Source organism: Ostrinia furnacalis, unplaced genomic scaffold (assembly GCF_004193835.3).
Source record: "Ostrinia furnacalis isolate ACB-3 unplaced genomic scaffold, ASM419383v2 OfSCF0635, whole genome shotgun sequence".
Lineage (NCBI taxonomy): Eukaryota > Metazoa > Arthropoda > Insecta > Lepidoptera > Crambidae > Ostrinia > Ostrinia furnacalis.
The window spans coordinates 1069849-1089333 of record NW_021130874.1 but is presented as its reverse complement, the minus strand read 5'-3'; the positions used below and the strand labels follow the sequence as shown (position 1 = coordinate 1089333).

Here is a 19485-nt window from a genome sequence, read left to right as displayed (position 1 = left end):
CAGGTTAGCGTACCATCCTGACATTATCGACATTCTACAAGACTTGAGTGGCGGAGTGACACACACGAACCAATCACAGAGCTCTATTCAACGCTGTGTGTTCGACTTCGCATAGCGTTGCTGCCTCACTTAAGCAAGCAACGTTTGTAAATACGGGTGTAAATGACTAATTATAATTGACTTTTAACTATATTTTTATCTAAATCAAATGTTGTTATGGCGCCAACTGTGTTTAACTATCTACAAATTAGTTTAAGGCAAACAGCCCGACAAATTAAAAGGGTTGGACTATTCCCACCTCTAGTTCCCAGCGCTGCGACTCCTGTGTAGCCAGGATCTACAGCTTGACCGCCAATAAAAATCCAACCAGTGAAGGTCATGTTTGTCCCGGGGGAAAGTTAAACTGTCATTGGACCCGCAACGAAATTAATCAGAAGAACATAGGAGGAGTTCGAAGTTAAAGTTCGACTTCCACCAAATTAAAAGGGTTACGTTGGTACCCTAAAAATATAACTAGATATAAGAGGTACTTTAGTGAATCTGTGCATGCTCTCATAAGAGCCTTCTGGAAAATATAAAGACAAAAACGCGAGTAGATGAAATCTTACAGTTTCTTATCCTCGGATATACGAGTACTCGTAGTTATTATCCTGCTTAATTTCACAAGTCCGTGACAGTTTGAAGACCTAAGTTATAAGTACCATCTTACTATTTCACGTCAGGATATCTTTAGATCCTTATCTGTGGATACTAATACATATAAATACGACAGTTAGTCGGTCTATTTGTAACGCTATCGTGTCTAAACAGCTATAATGGTTTTCACCATACATAGTAGTCTAGGTACACACAATCTATACTACCTATCTGCATAGATAGTCTTCTAACTATGACAGTTTTAACTTTTCCCCGGGACAAACTGGACCTTCACCGGTTGGGTTTTTATTGGCGGTCAAACTGCAGATCCTGGTTACACAGGAGTTGCAGCGGTGGGAACGAGAGGTGGGAATATTCCCACATCTAACCGATGTACGGGCGAAGACACGGACAGAAACTAGTGTTATCTCTAAAAGTGTATATTAATAACACCTACCGTTCTATCTTCAGTTAAAATAATCTCTTTAATAGCAGATTATTATTAACAGTGCGGTAATAAAGTTTAGTGACAGACAGAACTCAGTGTGTTGTTAACACATTCGTTAATTTAACTTCTTATCGGTTGGTGGAGAATTTGGAAAAAAAATGGAGAAAGTGAAAAAATCCGCGTTTTTTGTGCAATGCTGTTCCACGATATGCAGTTAGTATTTTTGTTTTTGTTTCTTGCTTTTTTTAATAATGTTAGTTTCTAAGTTAATGGGAAGTCCAACATACACAAATATTTTATTAGTGTCTATTTTGGATTAATTTAGTGATGATTTTGAAACATAATAAATTTGTTTAGATGGTAAAAATATTGAGGACTGAAAACGTTTAATTAATTTGCAAAGTATTGTTTGATCCGAAAAAGGTAAGTGGTTAGTTACTTTGTGGTAAAAGCACACATCGTAGCTATGAGCTTTTAAAAAGCATAATACGTAAGAATACGTATTATTTTATTGTTATTATTGCAAAGTTTATACTTTTTAAAACTTTTGCATAGCGTAATATTCCTACAAACAGACAATATTTAGTATGTGTTGTTACTATGTAGATTGTGCAAATACCTAAATTGTTATACCTAAATAGTGAAAGTATTCGAAGTAAATGTTAAAAAATTAATTTAATGTCAATTTGACACAATTCAAGACTCTATGAGAGGAAACTTTGAATTAAATACTCGTATAAAAACTATTTGTAGTGAGCCCAGTTGCTTGTCGGCTTCGTTTTAATCATAATAAAACATCTAATTTAAAAAAACAAGAAAAAAATAATTAAGAATCTACTCTTAATCATAGTATAAGAAGTATTGCATAGTAAAAACGTGCAGGCGCGCGTGGTAATAAAATCGATGTTTATGAATTATTTCATGTGTCTCGCCTGTTTGTTCGTTTCAGCCTAATGACGTCCACAGCTGGCCAAAGGCCTCCCTCAAGGATTTCCATAACGACCGGTCCTGCGATACCCGCATTCAGGCTCTTCCCGCGACCTTCACCAGATCGTCCACCTAGGGGGAGGCCTGCCCACGCTACGTCTTCCGGCCCGTGGTCGCCACTCGAGAACTTTCCTGCCCCAACGGCCATCGTCTCTACGAGCTATGTGCCCCGCCCACTGCCACTTGATTTTAGCAATTCTGCGAGCTGTAGGTCACTTTGGTTCTCATGCGGATCTCATTTCTGATTCGATCACGCAGGGAAACTCCGAGTATAGCTCGCTCCATCGCCCTGTTAGTCCCGTGTCGCCTGTAGCATATTTTTATTTATTATTGTATGTTTACGATAAACTGGCTCATCTGTGGTAATCTTATCTAACAAATAGCAAATACAATAAGTGTATGTGACATCATTATACAGTAAATAATGCTAACTTTGTTTGCATTAGTTGTCATTGATGTTTATAGACGCCCTTTAATCCGTTAATTGATGCACTTAATTATGCTACTTACACTATAGTTACACACCTGTAGTTTAGTGGGTAGAACGCTGTTTTGTACTAAGTTTTGGGTTGATTCTTAATTAGAGCACACAGAGTTACAAAGAACTAGAGCTCTACGATGCTATTTGGTATAGTTTAAAAGTTAAATTGATCCATTATAAAACATTTTCATGTAAAATGTCATAGTTTTTACAGTGTCAATAGTTAAGAAAAGTTAACAGATCTCATGTAGAGCCAAGCTTCTAGCACTAGACGCCCAAACCTAATACAACTTATCAAAATACTAGCTTTCCGCCCGCGGCTTCGCCCGTGGAATTTTGTCTGTCACAGAAAAACTTTATCGCGCGCGTCCCTGTTTCAAAACTCGGGATAAAAACTATCCTATGTCCTTTTCCGGGACTCAAACTATCTATATGCCAAATTTCATCGAAATCGGTTTAGTGGCTTAGGCGTGAAAGCAAGACAGACAGACAGACAGACAAAGTTACTTTCGCATTTATAATATTAGTATAGATGTGCCAATGGCCGTTCTGCTGTCGTCACATGGGCGTAAGGCTTGCATCCAGCGCCTTCTTGCTACATTTATGAGGTCATCTGTCCGCCTTGTGGTAGTTGTCCGCGATGTGTAAATGACACAAATTAACAAGAAAAATGATATTTTTCAGTCGCCTACCTCACCAGTTTGACCGGCTTCATCTACGCGTGGCCGTCATACACAGTGGCCAACTTCGCGTCCAACGAGACGGTCCTATCTAGGCCTATGACCACGTTGGAACTGTCCTTGTTAGGCACTTTGACCAACGTTGGCGCGTTGGCAGTGACGCCGTTTTGTGGGTACGCCTTGGACACTCTTGGCCGCAAATACGCGGCTATGTTATTTGGCTTGCCGTTTGTTGTAAGTACAATTGAAAAAATCATATTAAGATTTATGCTTAAAACTCGATTTAATGTTTCCCGGACAGTAGGTAACCCAGAATAATAGAAGTTTAATTGTTGACTGATATAGAAGTTCACTGTCCAGAAAGTGTTAAATGGAAATGTTCCCTAAATCTTTGAGTGACGTGTAGGTACATATGATGTTAAATAAACGAGCGTAGATCTTTAGAATATTTGGTGCACATTTAACACGGAATGGTTAATCTTCTTGTCGTGTCGACAACAAACCTACACAGCGTCAGCCCAAAATTCCGCCACAAGAGTGGCGTTGTCAGTAGCCTTCATTAAATCATCCTGCTGCTGGTTAATTACAAAAGTTGATATTTATTTCTTTTTAAACAGTGTGAAGGTTGAGTATGAAAATGAATAGTTTCGTAAAGGTTGGACTGAAAGCAATTGATTTCAGACTTTTTATTATTCTTTTAGACTTAGGATGCGCGCCACGGTAAGCGGATATCACGCCATTTTATCGATTTTGCCGATACATTTTGACGTCGATAAAGTATATCACGACACGCATCCTCGCGCTGATAATTCGGTCGGACTAACACAGCTTAACGTGAGTTGATGATTGTCTTTGTTTCCAGTTCACGTGGGCGGTGCTGTCGTTCACCGACTACATTCCGCTGGTGCTGGTGGCAGTAGGGTTCGCAGGCGTTGGCGCCGCGGGCCAAGCAGTTTCTTCTGTGTATATTTCAGAAATATGCCAGGTCAGTACTTTTCTCTAAATCTGAGAAGTTACATAGATATCAGCAGAATAATAATTTCATCATAGAAATCAGGGTTCATTTAGACTCCATTGCTTTTTTCATAAATTTTCACAAGTCAATGGAGGACGAATGTCCAACTAGAAAAATAACTCGCGGCTCCGTTTCTTTGAGCTCTGGTGGAAACCGTCGGATTTTAGGGGCTAGGCTCCGCCTTTAGTGGGTAGGCGGGGAGAGTCCCACATAAACCCACTGGCCGTCCCCATCGACCATCAAAGCATTTCCCGAAGTAAAAAAAAAAAGGATTGTTGTGTAAATTAATATTTATACAGAAGATAATTATTTTATATCTTCTCAGCACTGGCATATTATTTTCTCGAAGCGATGGTAGGATTATTTATACCTACTGGGATATCCTACTATCCTACTTCCTACTAATCCTACTTAATATTATAAATGCGAAAGTTTGTATGGATGTCTGGATGTCAACATGTTTGTTACTCTTTCACGCAAAAACTGCTGAACGGATTTTGTTGAAACTTTACAGTATTATTGTTTATAACCCAGATTAACATATAGGCGCATATATTTATGACGATCTGTGACAAACTAAATTTAATGCTGGTGAAGCCGCGGGCAAAAGCTAGTGTACCATAAAAGCGCTTTTTAAAGACAATCCTGTACTCTATATTAATTTCAATTTCCTCAAACATAGGTTTTTTCTTGAACACTTATATCTTCTCAATCCTCTATTTCCAGGACTCCATCCGCGGCGCCCTAACTTCCACCACAGTCTCGGGTTTCTTCCTAGGCCTGCTGTTCTCCTACACCTTGGGGGGACACCTGTCCTACCACCAAGTGGTGTACGTCCACCTGTCTCTGTCAGTGCTGTATATTGTCCTGCTTTCGGTGCTGAAGGAATCGCCCGTGTTCTTGGTGCAACGAGGCAGGGAGGAGGTGAGGATTGTTATTTTTATAAAAATATATTGCAGTTTATTTATTCACTGTACCATCATAGTATAATAATGAGTAGTACCATATAGTAAATAAAAGACCCTGTCTGTCTGTGAATATTAAGTTGTAGAAGCCACGATAGCCGAACGGTGAAGGGGTCGGACTGGCCGACTCGTGATCCGGGGAACGCGGGTTCCGTCCCCGCCGCCGCTCGACTATTGTGGTGAGCTCACTCGTGTTACAAGCATATTATTTAGCTTGGTACGAGGGGCTAACGGGAGTTTAAAAAAACGTTGTGTAGTAGTCCTTTGTCCTGCAGAGGTCGTTATTTGGTTAAAATAAACATTTTAGTTCACTTTACCATAGTACTATGTAAAGAACACTGTCCTATCAGAAAAGATGTTGTGTTTAAGCCACTACCACCATAGAAAACCAATCTGACTTCGTTCTTTCAGTATAAATGAGACTTTAGACCTACATTTTCAAACTGAATCTGTGGCATCACAATATGCCTGTGCGATTTTGCATATATCTATAGTGCTGTCGATTTCATCTCAATTTATTGATGCTTGTTTTCAGGAAGCAGCGAAATCAATAGCTTTCTACAGGCGAGTTGGAGTGTCCTCCAAAGAAGTCGAAGCGGAGATCATGAAGATCAAACTACAACTGGATCCGCGGATCGAGACTATACTGCAGGCTGATAATGGTATTTAACTTGAAACTAGTTTCTGCTAGCGGTTTCTATTAGCACGTCACTACCTTGTTTAATATACCACGCAATCTTGTATACCCATTCTTATAAGATACACCATACAAGAATGCATGGTAAATTCAGTGAACTGCTCCTGAATCGAATGTACCTACTACTACTATTTCTATTTATTTATATTAACCGGCAGACAGTGGTGACTGAGTTTGTTGCGGCGCTTCTTCTCAGCACTTGCCAAATGTTGGTCTCGAAGCGCTGGTAGGGTAAAAAGATTATGAGACATGTAGAGGCTCCTTAAGAGCAAAATGACGATTTGTAAGAACTATTTATTAGTCTAAACAAATAAAGAAATTTTGACTTTGACTTTGACTTTGACTATCGGATTTTGGTCTGATGAAATAATTTTGTTTGCTATATCATGGGTTGGTGGAACGTTTAGTAAGGGACCCAAACAAGCCAAGGACTTTTTGTCCAGTCCTCCTTCACTTCGAGAGAGAGAGAGAGAGAGAGATAAGCATATTTCGGTCTACTGTTGAAGATAGGCAAGATGCCAATGCACGTACTGACCGTTCTTGACTGTTTTCTTCTTCCAACTTTATATTGAATGGATCCTCCATTTTGTTGGAGGAGTCCAACACTGCACTATGCTACTTTGCGCTACCCAGTGGGGCTGAACCAAATATTGTATTGTTTTTCTTAAATTATGAATTTAAATCACTATTGTTATAATCGTTTTGAAATTTAAAGCTTTTAAAGCAAAGTATTAAAACTCTGCAAACAATTTGAAGAATCAAAACAGAAAAAGTCACGTTATTCCTTTAATATGTAATAACCCTATTGTTATTGACATTAATACGTTTATATGTTAAGATATCTTAATATAAACAAGTTGCTAGGACGTAATAAGCTGTTACGTATCGATAAATATTATTATACTTTCAGATCCTAAAGCAACCAAGGAACTTATAGCCAAACCTACTGGGAATAAGAGAGCAGAATCAGCATGGAAATTTCTCAGTGAGTTGATTTATGTTGCAAATATACAGATACACTCCTTTATTAAATCAATGGCGTTCGATCTCTAAAGACACAAGAATGTAGTCTATACTAATATTATAAAAAGGAAAACTGTATTTGTTTGGTTGTAATGAATAGGCTGTAAAAACTACTGGACCGTTTTTAAAAATTCTTTCACCATTCGAAAGCTACATTATACACGAGTAGCATAGGCTAAATTTTAAATAGGGTTCAGGGGTCCACGCGCGCGAAGCCGCGGGTGGAAAGCTAGTATTTTATATACCTAAGACCTAAATGCAGAAGTGACTGTAATGGTTTGTGTAATGTTCATCAAGAGCATTAAAGTGCATTAATAAAGGCTGTTATTTGCACTTAGAAGTTATGCATTACAGATGACGTAAATGGGTGGGTAAATTGTTTGACAATTAATCTATAAGCTAAACAATGTAACAGTGATGTAAATTACGTAACATGAAAAACATACCCATGGTTAACTATTACAGGCCGTTTGCGCGACAGACTGACGACTGGTGATATTTGAGAAGCTTACTCGATCGACTAAATAATGATATTATATTAAATTTTCATGTTGCATTTGTACTCTCACTATAATGGTATTTGGCACCACACAAACACTTTTAAAAAGGTAAAAAGGTTACCCTCCCGACGTTTCGACTCGGTTGCACGAGTCACGGTCGCGGGTGGTCGCGGGCAGACTGAAGAGATTCGGCGTCTGCTCGGGCGCGATGATTTTTCTTCACCCACCCGCATTTGCATTTATATTTTCGTCCGTGGTACAGTCAGGCGGACAAATCACGTTATACTATTGCTACTATTGTATTCTGTAGTTATAGTAAGAATTTAAAATAATGATGATTATAAAATTGAACTAGACGTAGTTTCACAACTGTATTTTTGTGACAAGCCGTCGTGAGTTTTCTACCTTCTGCCTCAGAAGAAAAGGCTAGATGACAAAATTTCAATTATTTGTCCGTCAGACAGATAATTAGAAAATATTAGACTCATATTTCTTATTTTCTTTTTATAATTAAATAATAACAGTGCTACATCAAGTTGAAATGGCGCGATACGTCACGCTTGAGTAGATTTTTTACTCAAAAGTGACGTCACGTGACATTTCAACTCAATTATAATACTGTAATTATTCGAGAAAAAATTTAAAAAATATGTGTCCAAATTTTTTTATTTATCTGTCTGACGGACTAAATAGAATTTCGATTTCATAACTCAGTCATCATCCCTATTCTTGATAGAAGATGGAGATTGATTGAAAATAAACTTTTATGTTTCCAACAGTGAAATCAGAATCGTCCAAGCGAGCGCTAGCCACAGCGCTAACAGTGATGGCCATCACGATACTCATGGGCTGCGTGGTGCTGCAGGTCTACGCGGAGCCACTCTTCAAGGAGGCAGTACCCTCGATGAACTCCAACCAGTGCTCCATATTCCTGGCCTTGGACTTCCTGGTGGCTAGCGTCATTTGCGCGCTGATGATGGACAGGCTTGGGAGAAAGGTAAGAGACGTTTTAAGGTGAAGATAATTAGATCTAGGGTCAGGGACAGTGCGAATAACAATAGAATAGAAAAATATTTGTTTGACACACAACATGGAGACGATAAAGTGTAAAAATAGATGCATAGTCATTAGCAAAGTACTTACTTCAGATCCAGGATCACACATTAGATGCAGTAGAGGTCGGGTAGAAAGAATCATTCTTTCTATCCAAGACGACGACAATGTGGCAGAGGGAACACCCTAGGTTTTTAGTGGGTTTGAGCCCCACAACCTACTGGGGGCGGTAGGTATGGCCAGGCCATTTTCCTGGGTTAAGAAAAAAATCTTTCTCAATTCAACTCTGAACTATTGAGAGCAAAGTTTTCATAGATTGTATTTTGCCAACAGTTTCTGATGACCACGACATCCATAGCTTCTGGAATCTTCACGCTGCTGCTCGGCACCCAGCTGCAGTACCACTGGGCGCCGAACTGGGTCACTGCGATGCTGATATACAGCTACTGCTTCGTCTACAACTTGGGTGCAGCAGTGGTGCCTTTCGTGCTGACCGCTGAGCTGTTCTTGCCAGAAGTAAGCTTTGTGGTCTATATTTTCACGAATTAAATGGGTGAAGGCATTTGTACACTGTGCTTCTTGCGTTAAGGGTGATATTGTCACAATAAAAACTATTTGATTTGTTTCTTTCTTCCGTGTGAGGTGTTACCAATTTCTTAATCCAAAACACACGGCGTAACTTGACCTCTTAAGAATGGAAACGACGTTATATCGAATGGTCTGATGGATTCAAGCTTGCATTCTTTCACTACATTGATAAATAATCGTAAAACGCATTACCTAATCAGAAACAATGGTAGACTTCTTCTTCTGGAGTTAGGTACTACAGCCTCTGATCACAACCAATAAATTAAGTTTAACATCGAGGCACTTTTATATGTAGTACCTATTTGATTTTAAAAAAATATTGTAGTCCACTGAGCTGTGTACCTATTAAGCTTCGGTGACTAGTTCCACTGCCCGTAGATATTCCTTTAAATTCTAATATTGATTCTCTTCCAGGTCCGAGGCCTCTGCAACAGCATGTCCATGGCTTGCATGTGGATCATGAACTTCGTCACGCTCATCGTCTTCAATCCTTTAGTAGACAGCCTGGGTCTGGGCGCCATCTTCTGTGGTTTCTCAGTGGTTTGCTTCTGCGGGGCCGCCTACAGCCAGTTCTGTCTTCCGGAGACCAAAGGACTGTCTGCTGATGCCATTCAGCTGCTTTTCTTGAAGAAGAGGAGAGTGACAAATGAAGCTTGATTGCTTCTTTAGGAAGAGTTTAGTATAATTTAGAGTAGACTAACGAGTATTATGATTAGGAATACCTGCCATGTCTATGTGATATTAAAAAGTGATAAGTAGTACATTTTGAATCAATTTTGTATAATCATTATCATTATATTTGCAAATGTTAGTCTGAGACTTTGAATTGCGTAAATTGAAAAATATTATTTGATTTTGTACTGAGTTGTTTGTCTTTATTTTTATCTGACGTGCAGTTTCCATGACATTATATCCCAAAAGTGTGTAAGTTAGAGTATGTAAATAGTTTATTAAAACAGCTTTCTATACAGGCTGTCCCAAAATTAGCACGTCACATTGACATCAGAGGTAGTTGGGCCTCAGATGCACCGAACATAACCATATAAAAGTTTTAAGAGTTTTGAGATATGACCAATTTAAAAGATATAGATAAAAACTGATGTTCACAACTTTGTTTATGTATTTTAGAATAACTTTTACCATCTTAAATCTATAGTTAAAGAATCACACACTACCAATTTTAGTCATAATTTGTTCAGCGTCCATGGTACAGATTAAAATGTAAGTAAATTAGAAAAGAAATACTCATGAAATCATGAAATATCCTTTATGATGTACACGAGGAATTTTCCAAAACGATTTTTACGCATCATTTCCCGTGATTACCTTCTCTAAATATTTTCAAACGACGTCATAAATTAGTATGCGGAATAAAATCACTAAATGCATAGTTCATGACTGTCAGGTTTAAAATGTTAAAAATGTATGTTTAATTTTGTCTGCTTAATATTTGCGAACAAAAATAACATTTCGTTCCGTTTGCGTCTTATCTGTTTCTACAATAAATAAACTGACAACTCGCGAATTGCCATTCGTGCAGACAGTGATATTGCATTGTTTTAGTGATGTCTGTTGTCACTTCTAAGCGTAGGCGCAGACCACCGATGTTTTTCAGCCGATAGTTGGGCCTGATTCTAATTTGTATGAAGAATCAATCGGTGTTATGTGCAAACTTCCATACATGCCCATACTAAATGTTGCTTTGCAATGGTATGCCATATTATTGCCGTATTTAGTCTCATCAGTTTTCCCTGTATTACAGAGTTAGTCTTAGTAAATATAAAGAGACTTGTCCACGTCTAGTTTCCACTGCTGCAACTTCTGTATGGTCAGGATATTATACAGTTTGACCTTAAATGAAAACCAATCTGTGAAGATTGAGTAGTACCCAGTCTTAGACTAGCTAGGTATAGTGTTAATTCTGCTATCTCTATAGTCTTAGCACATCTTTATCTATGGCACAGAAAACAGCAATGGGTAAGAGTATTAGATCAAGCATTTTTTGAAGAAAGAGATTGGGATTGGCCCATATAAAAGCAATGAATAGGCATTTACAGGGAAGGTATACGAATTGAATCCTATAACAGAAGCAGATGTTTAAATGTGCTGATCTTGAGCATTTTATTCTAAGTTGTTTTATGCTGCAGGCTTCTTTCCATCATATTCCAAACATGGGCATGGGCAAGGTAATTGGAATGTGACAAGTAACAATAATAAAAGGTCAAGAAATGCATTATCAAAAATAAATCAGATCACAACTTCGTAGGACACTTCTCCCACAGCATTGCTTTAACCCAGCACCCTTTCTTCTTAAAAGAAATAAAGCATAAGCAAAAAAAATATTATTTACGAGATCGAATCAGAAATGAGGAGATCCGTAAACGAACAAAAGTCGCTGACATAGCCCGACGGATTAGCAAGCTGAAGTCGCAGTGGGCAGGGCACATAGTGCGCAGAACTGACGGCTGATGGGGCAGCAAGGTTCTGGAATGGAGGCCGCGTACCGGAAAACGCAGCATGAAACGTCCACCCACAAGGTGACGACGACCTGATAAAGGTAGCAGGAAGGCGCTGAATGCAGGCCGCTACTAACCGTGCGATGTGGAAGTCATTGGGGGAGGCCTATGTTCAGCAGTGAACGTCCTGTGGCTGAAATGATGATGATGAAACTTTATTGGTTTCAGTCTCAACACTATCGAGTATTACTTTGTTCAAACATCCATAAATCAACTTCTGGTCTAGGATTACTACACTATAGTAGCTAATTTTGTTTCCAAGATAAAACCATCTCGTATCGCATGTATTTGTAAAGGGCTTAGCAGACTTTTATTCAAACACCTTTATGTAATATCGTTGTACCGAATTCGTAGTTCAGTGCTGATTGAGCCTCCACGAATGTAGTTTATATAGTTTTTTGTGTTTTAGAAATAGTAATTAGTTAATTAACCATGGTTAGCGGAAGGGTCTATCAAGTGGCGGCGACGATCGCAAGTAAGATTTCAAAGTGTAGCTTTGACGCAGTTTATATTTCATTCAAGATTATGCTTCACTTAACTTTGTATTAAGACTTGTGTTTGAATTTTTTTGGTATTTTTTTCAAGATCATGAGAAATAGTCAACGTTAATGTAAGTGCCTTCTATTAAAAGAACTTCCAAGTTACAATGTGGAATTTTTCAAGAAACACGACCATTTAAATTATCCGAATTCCTTTTATTAAAATTTGTCTAGTATTGAATGTAAAAATCTTACTGCCATAGCAGTAAGAGCCTTTAAACTTAATATCGTAGTTCATTCATAAAGATCATGCATTTGCATTAACATATTCAGCACAATATCTACAGACAGAAGTGTAGCTTGTCACATGATTTGCTACGAAGCATTTATAGGACAAACAGTTAAAGATGATAACAATAAGGCTGGGTTGCACCATCTCATTTTAACTTTGTCAAACGTCAAAAATATGTCAAACTTCATAAAAAAAGCACTGGTTATCGTTAGGCCCAGAAAAGACGGTGAAACGCAACTGCAACGAAACTACAACTGCAAGTTACTTTTAAGTTGCATCTAAGTTTCTGCCATAGCGTCCGTTGAGAGACCACACATGACGCGACCAGTTTGAAACTTTCAGTTTCATTCATCAAAATCGAGAAATCAAAAAGAAAGTTGCAGTTTTGTTGCTGTTGCGTTTCATCGTCTGTTCTGGGCCTTAGAGTTACGGTCATAGTAAGGTGGTACAACTCAGCCTAAGAAAGGACTTTTAAGACAAACAACTAGCGAAGGACTTCCAAGAGAATAAGTAGCTGATGCCCGTTTTCACCATCAATCCCTAATTCTGATTTTTAAGTGACCCCTATGGCAACACATAACAGGAATTTCGTTTTCATAGGGGTCACTTAAAATTAGGGATTGATGGTGAAAACGGGGATAAGTAGCTAAAACTTTTAAAAGTTTTGACTTAGATAATATAGACGAAAGCACAGAGGTAGCTTGATGAAAATAACTGAACTTTCCACTTTGTCATTTTTCTAGGTTCCTTTGGCTCGTTCGCCATGGGCCTGCTTTACGTCTGGCCATCATACACCACGTCTCTTCTGACATCGAATACCACTACCATCCTGTCAGCACCCATGACGTCTACAGAAGAATCTTTAGTGGGGAGTCTACCATCATTGGGCGCGATGGTCGGAACGGCGGTGGTCGGACCATTGATAGAAATCTTTGGAAGGAAGTTGGGAGGAGTCGCTGTGTCGTTGCCTTTTGTTGTAAGTGCCATTTATGCAAATCTAATACCATCCTTTGTAACTCGTCTTTGCACCCATGTGGCTAAGTGCAGTCCAAATTTAATCCTCCATGTGCCATTGGTAGATTAGAGAGTACTAAGTAAATTATAGCAAATCTGCTGAGAACTCGTGACCATAATAAAATTATGGCGTGTTATTTCCTCATCATTATGATATACCTACCTCGAAAGCACTCGATAGTGCTTTTCTGTTATATGTCTGAATTCAACTCACTTTCATCACTCGTTACATTTTTTTTATGATCAACTTACGAAATATTTTATTTATTCTTGATAACGATGGATTTCCCTTATTTAACTATATCTACGAAATTCTTATAACTATCAACTATTTGGTATACAGGTAGGTAAATCAAAGAGTATCTAATTTATCACTCAATGATATTGTAAATCTACGTCATAGTCTGAGGTCATAGTCATCAATCTTTATTTATAATGATGATGAATTATTTCAGCTGTCATGGGCCCTGATAGCAATATCGAAGACATCCATCCTGATCCTCGCAGCTCGCTTCATTAGTGGAATAGCTGGTGGAGCCTACCTGGTCTTGGGTCCCATGTTCATATCAGAGGTTGCCGAGGATTCCATCCGAGGAGCTCTGTCATCAGGTTGGTATCATCATCAGGTCATTTAGTCTCTACTCCAGGAGCACGACCCTTTCCAATTCACCAGAGGCACATGGAAGATAATATGGGCTACACTCCCCACGTTGGCCAGACGGGTGGTATATTTTGGATTTTTTTTAATGACAAAACCTTCAAAGGTTTTGTCCACTTAAATAGTTTCTCTATTCCTAGATGGTGATCTAATAAGTATGATTAATACTCTTTCTGCATGACCCGTGGTTGACTGGCAGAGAATGCCATCCGGAATTAAGTCCGCCACAGTGCATTGTTTCTATGTGTGCTAAAGTTTAAATAAATAAATAAATAAATAAATACCCGCGTGAATTTCAGTCTATCACAGAAATGCTATCGCGCTTACTATTCTAACGTTTTTCCCTTTTCCAAACTTTTAATTTAGAAAAGGTACCAGACAGAAAAATAAACAAGCAGAGTAAATTTCACCAGTTAATTAAATAAATAACATAAATTCTTATCACTGCACCTCTCAAAATTATTTGTAGTTACACTAAAGATAATAAACGTTCGGATAAGTTACAAGGTTAATGTTTATATTAAATGTATTAAGACAATGGAATTTTTCTACAGTAATTCAAGATTGATTTGATTTTAAGTATGTGCTAATACTGATTATGCTCCTAAGACAAGGATACAACTACGATCAACCTCTGATTAATGCTAGTTGGCAAATGAATTATTTTCATTTAGTAAATGACATAATATTTGTAATTTATTCTTGTAGAAATTATTTAAATATTTGTACGCTGACTAATTATACAGCAAATTTTGGCGATCTACTTATACTAGTTTTAAGACCACTATGTTTACCCAAAATTGTGCAAATAAATATTTGAATTTGAATTTGAATTTGAATTTGAATTTGAAAAGTCTATAATTATATCCCATTTGGTTGATTCGCTGGTCAGGCTCCAGTCTCCACAAGCTTTATTTTATTTGGGACTAGATAGTGTATCAGTTATTATAATTGACCCAATTGGAATATTAAATAAGTGCACGAATTACTAATACTTAGTCCCGTTAACTCCATGTGGTAAGCCAAAATTATTATGCTTGTGTTACGATTTGGTTCACCACAATAGTCCAGCGACGGAGGGGTTCGAACCAACGAGCAACGTTCCTTAGCTAGTCCTTCGTCACTTTTGGATTATTTTTCTTAGTATATTATTATCTTTTTTCCAGCAACGATCACCTTCTATGGCTTGGGGGCGCTGATGTCGTACCTCTTAGGGTGGTTCTTTGGCTACAACACAATCATTTGGATCAACTTGGCCGTGGGCGTAATGTGCGCTGGACTCCTCATGAGCGTCCCCGAGAGTCCAGTGTTCCTCATGAAGAAGAATAGAGAAGAGGTAGGTGGATTTTATTGATTAAATGAAAATTGGAACCAAGATGATTTCAGTACCTCTAGCATGAACAACTTTCGTCTTCGAATCGTTTGCGTATTCGATAAAATTCGATACTCAATCTTCAAACTAAACGATAACGTGACAATTTTGATTCTCAAAATAAGTTTCGTGCAACCACATCTCATACTAAGTTCACTTTACGACACGTTCACAAGGGCGCTGTTGTAGTTTTCTTACTAAATCTTTTGATGGCGATTCGAGTACGCAAACGATTTGAACATAACATCTAGAAAGATTTGATATAACTTCTAGAAAGTTACAGGTCTAAAGGGAAAAAACTTGTAAAGGTTTCGCGAAAACTTATCAAATTTGGGAAAACTGACCGTAATTTTTCCCTGGATTATTATGTTGATAATTTTAATGACATCAATTCCGTTGAGTCATTTACTTAAAAATCATTTTTTCAGGATGCTCGTGTATCTATGTCACTTTATCGAGGAGTGCCTCCAACGTCGATGGTCGTACAAGAAGAGATTTCCAAAATCAAGCAGCAAATCTCCCCAGCTGTGGAATTGACCACAATAAATGGTAAGTTATTTATCAAAACATCTACTATAACAATGGCGCTTGAAGAACTATTGCTTTCATTTAGTTAAGCATAGTATTCAATCCTTATTATTTATCAATATACCTACGATTTTGAATCGAAATTCGAGGTTCAATTCACAGGGCCTTAATTTAACCATGTGTAAAATAATCTACTAACGCCAAGTTGACATTAAGTTTTGTAAAGTACTTTAAACTGATGTTTATGTGTTTCAGAAAAAGCGGAAGAAGCTGAAAAAGAGAAATTAACATCAGAAGATATCAAAGATGACCCACCGGCAAAGGTGTCAGCTATCAAAACTTTGTGTACGTGTAAATATTTACATATCCACACATTGCTTTTAATCTAATGCGAGTAATAATTTTAATTAACTTTGGTTACTGTTTCAGTTAAATCATCGGCATCACGGCGAGGATTTTTGGTAGTGACAACAGTTATATCGATGCAGGTAAATAAGAGCTTTGAATCTAAAGTGGGTTTTGCCTTCTTTTTAATTTGTGTGAGCCACTAGGGACCAAAAACTCCAATTAAAAATATTTAACTGATTGACCATGTAGGTAATAAATAAGTTATAAAACAATGATCTTGGGTGTAGAGGATTTACCCGGGTTCAGTATGTCGCAAGATGTGTTTAGTTTTGTTAAGAAGTAGGCAAGATCCAAGGAAAGTAGTTACCATTAGCCAAAAGTTTGTCAGTTAGGCACTACCGAATTGCTTTTTTCCTACTACACGCTCTTGGTCCGTAGTATCACAAAAGTAAGACTGCTTGTCTCGTACTGGTTTCATTACATTTTACAGTAATTTTAACGTTGCTTCCATCCAGTTTAGGCCAGCGGTTCCCGAAAGGGTTCCGTAAAAAAAAATATCCCACGTTTCGTGACCGACGTTGTTCACGCGCACCGACTTGTTTACAAATAATTGCATAAAACTATATTGTTTTTCATTTAAATTTCCATTTATCAAAGTAGGGTTCCGCTAGGAAAAGTATAATCAATTAGGGTTCCTTGGCAAAAAAAAATTGGGAAACCCTGCAGTAGGCCTTTAGCCTTTAGATTCTAAAGTTAATTCCTGTCTCATCAATTCCAGGTCCTAATGGGCATAGTCCCAGTACAGGTGTACGCCAAGCACGTCTTCAAACAAGCTGACCCGAGCCAGGCTGACTTGTACTCTGTGTTCTTCGCAGTGGTCATGGTGACGGGCAGCTTCGTGACTGGGGCCGTCGCTGATAAGGCTGGGAGACGGGTCAGTGTGTCCTCTTTCAATCTTGAATAGTGGTTGAAGCATTTAGCCCAGCGAAAAAAATTTGGAAGAGTTTAAGGGATAGACTGACATGCTTGTGCAACTGCGGCAATTTACTGATACTAAAGTTAAGGCAAAGGTTGTGAAATTTTACTTTGCCTGCCATAATATCTAAGTTTCAAGCCAGAAACGAAATTGGAATAGAAATTACTACTTGATTGTCAGGGCAGCGTAAAACCTTTACAATTATTAATAGTGGAATCTAAAAACATGATTTTACTTACCTTTCCAGTCCAGAACTTTGCTGCCCCATCGGTCGTCAGTTTTGTATCCGTCGGGCTATGTCAGTGACTTTGGTTCGTTTGTACCGAAAAACGCAGTGTGGGAGCGATGACCTCATATGGGGCAGGCCTATGTTCAGCAGTGGACGTCTTGTGGCTGAAATAATGACGTTGATGATGATGATGACGACTTATCTTTTCTGAATAATATTATCTTCTACTCCTGAAAACGAAGCGTATACAGATTGCACAGAAACTAGTCGTAAATCAGTGAACAAACCAAAGTGCAGTTTAATAAAGAAAGTAAATTATGTATCTAAGAAAATGTATCTAAAAATGTTAGCATAAACTTTTTTCTCACGGGAAGTACCTGAATGCGGGCAGCGTAGGGCCGGTCATTATGGAAATTCTTGGAGACCTTTGTCCAGCCGTAGACGTCATTTGGTTGAAACGAACGAACTGACAAGACTGTTTTCTCATTACAGATCCTGTTAATAACCTCCTCCACACTAGTGGCAGTCTGCATGGCTAGTTTGGGAGCCCTGCTGCAGACGAAGGCGGGGCCGCCGTTGGTGACGGTGGCTATGATTCTGATGTATTGCTTCTGTTTCATGTGCGGAGCGGGGTCGATTCCGTACGTGCTGTTGGCCGAGGTGTTCTCGCCTGAGGTAAGTAGACTTACATTGTTTTCAAACACTACCTACTTACACCCGTATTCACAAACGATGCTTGCTTAACTGAAGCAGCAAATCGAACGCACAGCGTTAATAGAGCTCTGTGATTGATTCGTGTGAGACCCTGTGCGTCCACGCTCACTGTGAGACCTTATAGTAATGTTTGTGAATACGGGCGTTAGTTTTCATCACTCAGAAGTTTGTGATACATACAAGATACTTCTCTCGGTAGCAATCGACTCTCGACGTTCTGTACCTCTAGCATGAACAAGTTTCGTCTTCGAATCGTTTGCGTATTTTTATTTTTTTCCTTTTTTGTGTCAANAATCAACGCAAAATTTTGTCAGTGTGTGCGTGCGCGCCGCATACGTATTGGCGCGCTCACATACAAACCGCGCTCGGGCGTTTCTATGAAGATGACCTACTCATTTGTATTTACTCTGATATTAATGACTTATCAACTCGGAAAGGGATCAACACCGTATCGCCTTTCGCGAGCTGTCATAGCCTTTAGCGCGCTGTCAACCGCGAGGCGAGGCGTTTATATTACGGTGCGGATAAGTGTGCTTTGCAGTATGGAGTTACATACAAAGAATACTGACCGCCTCGAGTTGATACGGATTACGGCCACGATCCCTTTTGCCGGTTGATTTTTTTTTATGTATATAGTGATCGCCGCTATTTTCCTTACAGTTCGCCTCCGAGTCCTGCATCCATTAGGAAGTGCAGTATCTTTTGGGGGGCGATATTAATATGTTTTACATCTTGTGGGCTTAGGATGTGTTTGTCCAGGTGTAAGCTCCGCTTGCGCATCAGAGGTTCGCAGTCCGTGAGAATATGTAGTGGTGTTTCATATGCCTCTTGGCTCATCCTGCACGTTCTTGTTTCGGACAGTCCCATAGTGGACAAGAGCTTGTTTAAGCTGCAGTGTCCAGTGAGGGCTCAAACTAAGATGCGCATTTTGATTCTACTCAGTTCTATGATCTGCTTGCGGGTTGTTAAGTGTGCTACGTCTTTTATTATTGAATGACATCAGTCCATTCTATGACAAATGTAGACAAAGCCGCTGGCATAAGCTAGTTGCTAAACAAATGCTTCAAACTTGTCAGGAACTACAAAGCCGTTACGTCATCAAACTGGCATAACGACGGTAATATTTCGAAGTGATACAGGGTTACAAGTTTCCTTAGGTAGTCGCAAACTCCAGCTCCGAATGACCTTCGAGCGACCACCTGACAGATAGGGGTGCCAAAAGACTGGGTCCAAAATATATTGCTTTTTTTTAACTAAAAAAAAAGAAACAAAATTACAAAAGGTAA

The 19485-nt window shown here is 38.7% G+C and overlaps 2 protein-coding genes across 2 annotated transcripts; both read left to right on the top strand.

The window, feature by feature from the left end:
* Positions 1–1114: 1114 nt before the first annotated feature.
* LOC114366464 (facilitated trehalose transporter Tret1) lies at positions 1115–9885 on the top strand. Its single transcript, XM_028323337.1, has 9 exons — positions 1115–1297; positions 3237–3466; positions 4095–4217; positions 4974–5171; positions 5748–5874; positions 6820–6894; positions 8212–8429; positions 8819–9001; positions 9488–9885. Exons 1-9 carry the CDS (start codon positions 1243–1245, stop codon positions 9728–9730), a joined length of 1452 nt encoding a protein of 483 aa, XP_028179138.1. The 5' UTR covers positions 1115–1242; the 3' UTR covers positions 9731–9885.
* A 2039-nt stretch (positions 9886–11924) lies between these two features.
* Positions 11925–19311, top strand: LOC114366444 (facilitated trehalose transporter Tret1). Its single transcript, XM_028323312.1, has 10 exons — positions 11925–12064; positions 13104–13336; positions 13830–13983; positions 15199–15368; positions 15833–15953; positions 16188–16277; positions 16362–16420; positions 17059–17214; positions 17978–18160; positions 19276–19311. The coding sequence occupies exons 1-10, from the start codon at positions 12022–12024 to the stop codon at positions 19309–19311; spliced, it is 1245 nt and encodes a 414-aa protein (XP_028179113.1). The 5' UTR covers positions 11925–12021.
* The last annotated feature ends 174 nt before the right edge of the window (positions 19312–19485 follow it).

Excerpts from the sequence above, each read along its gene's own strand:
- LOC114366464 (XM_028323337.1), top strand. The coding sequence starts at position 1,243 with ATGGAGAAAGTGAAAAAATCCGCGTTTTTTGTGCAATGCTGTTCCACG. Across the intron at positions 1,298-3,236 it reads ATGCTGTTCCACGATATGCA|TCGCCTACCTCACCAGTTTG; the intron begins GTTAGTATTTTT and ends GATATTTTTCAG. Across the intron at positions 5,875-6,819 it reads TATACTGCAGGCTGATAATG|ATCCTAAAGCAACCAAGGAA; the intron begins GTATTTAACTTG and ends TTATACTTTCAG.
- LOC114366444 (XM_028323312.1), top strand. The coding sequence starts at position 12,022 with ATGGTTAGCGGAAGGGTCTATCAAGTGGCGGCGACGATCGCAA. Across the intron at positions 13,337-13,829 it reads CTGTGTCGTTGCCTTTTGTT|CTGTCATGGGCCCTGATAGC; the intron begins GTAAGTGCCATT and ends GAATTATTTCAG. Across the intron at positions 17,215-17,977 it reads CTGATAAGGCTGGGAGACGG|ATCCTGTTAATAACCTCCTC; the intron begins GTCAGTGTGTCC and ends TTCTCATTACAG.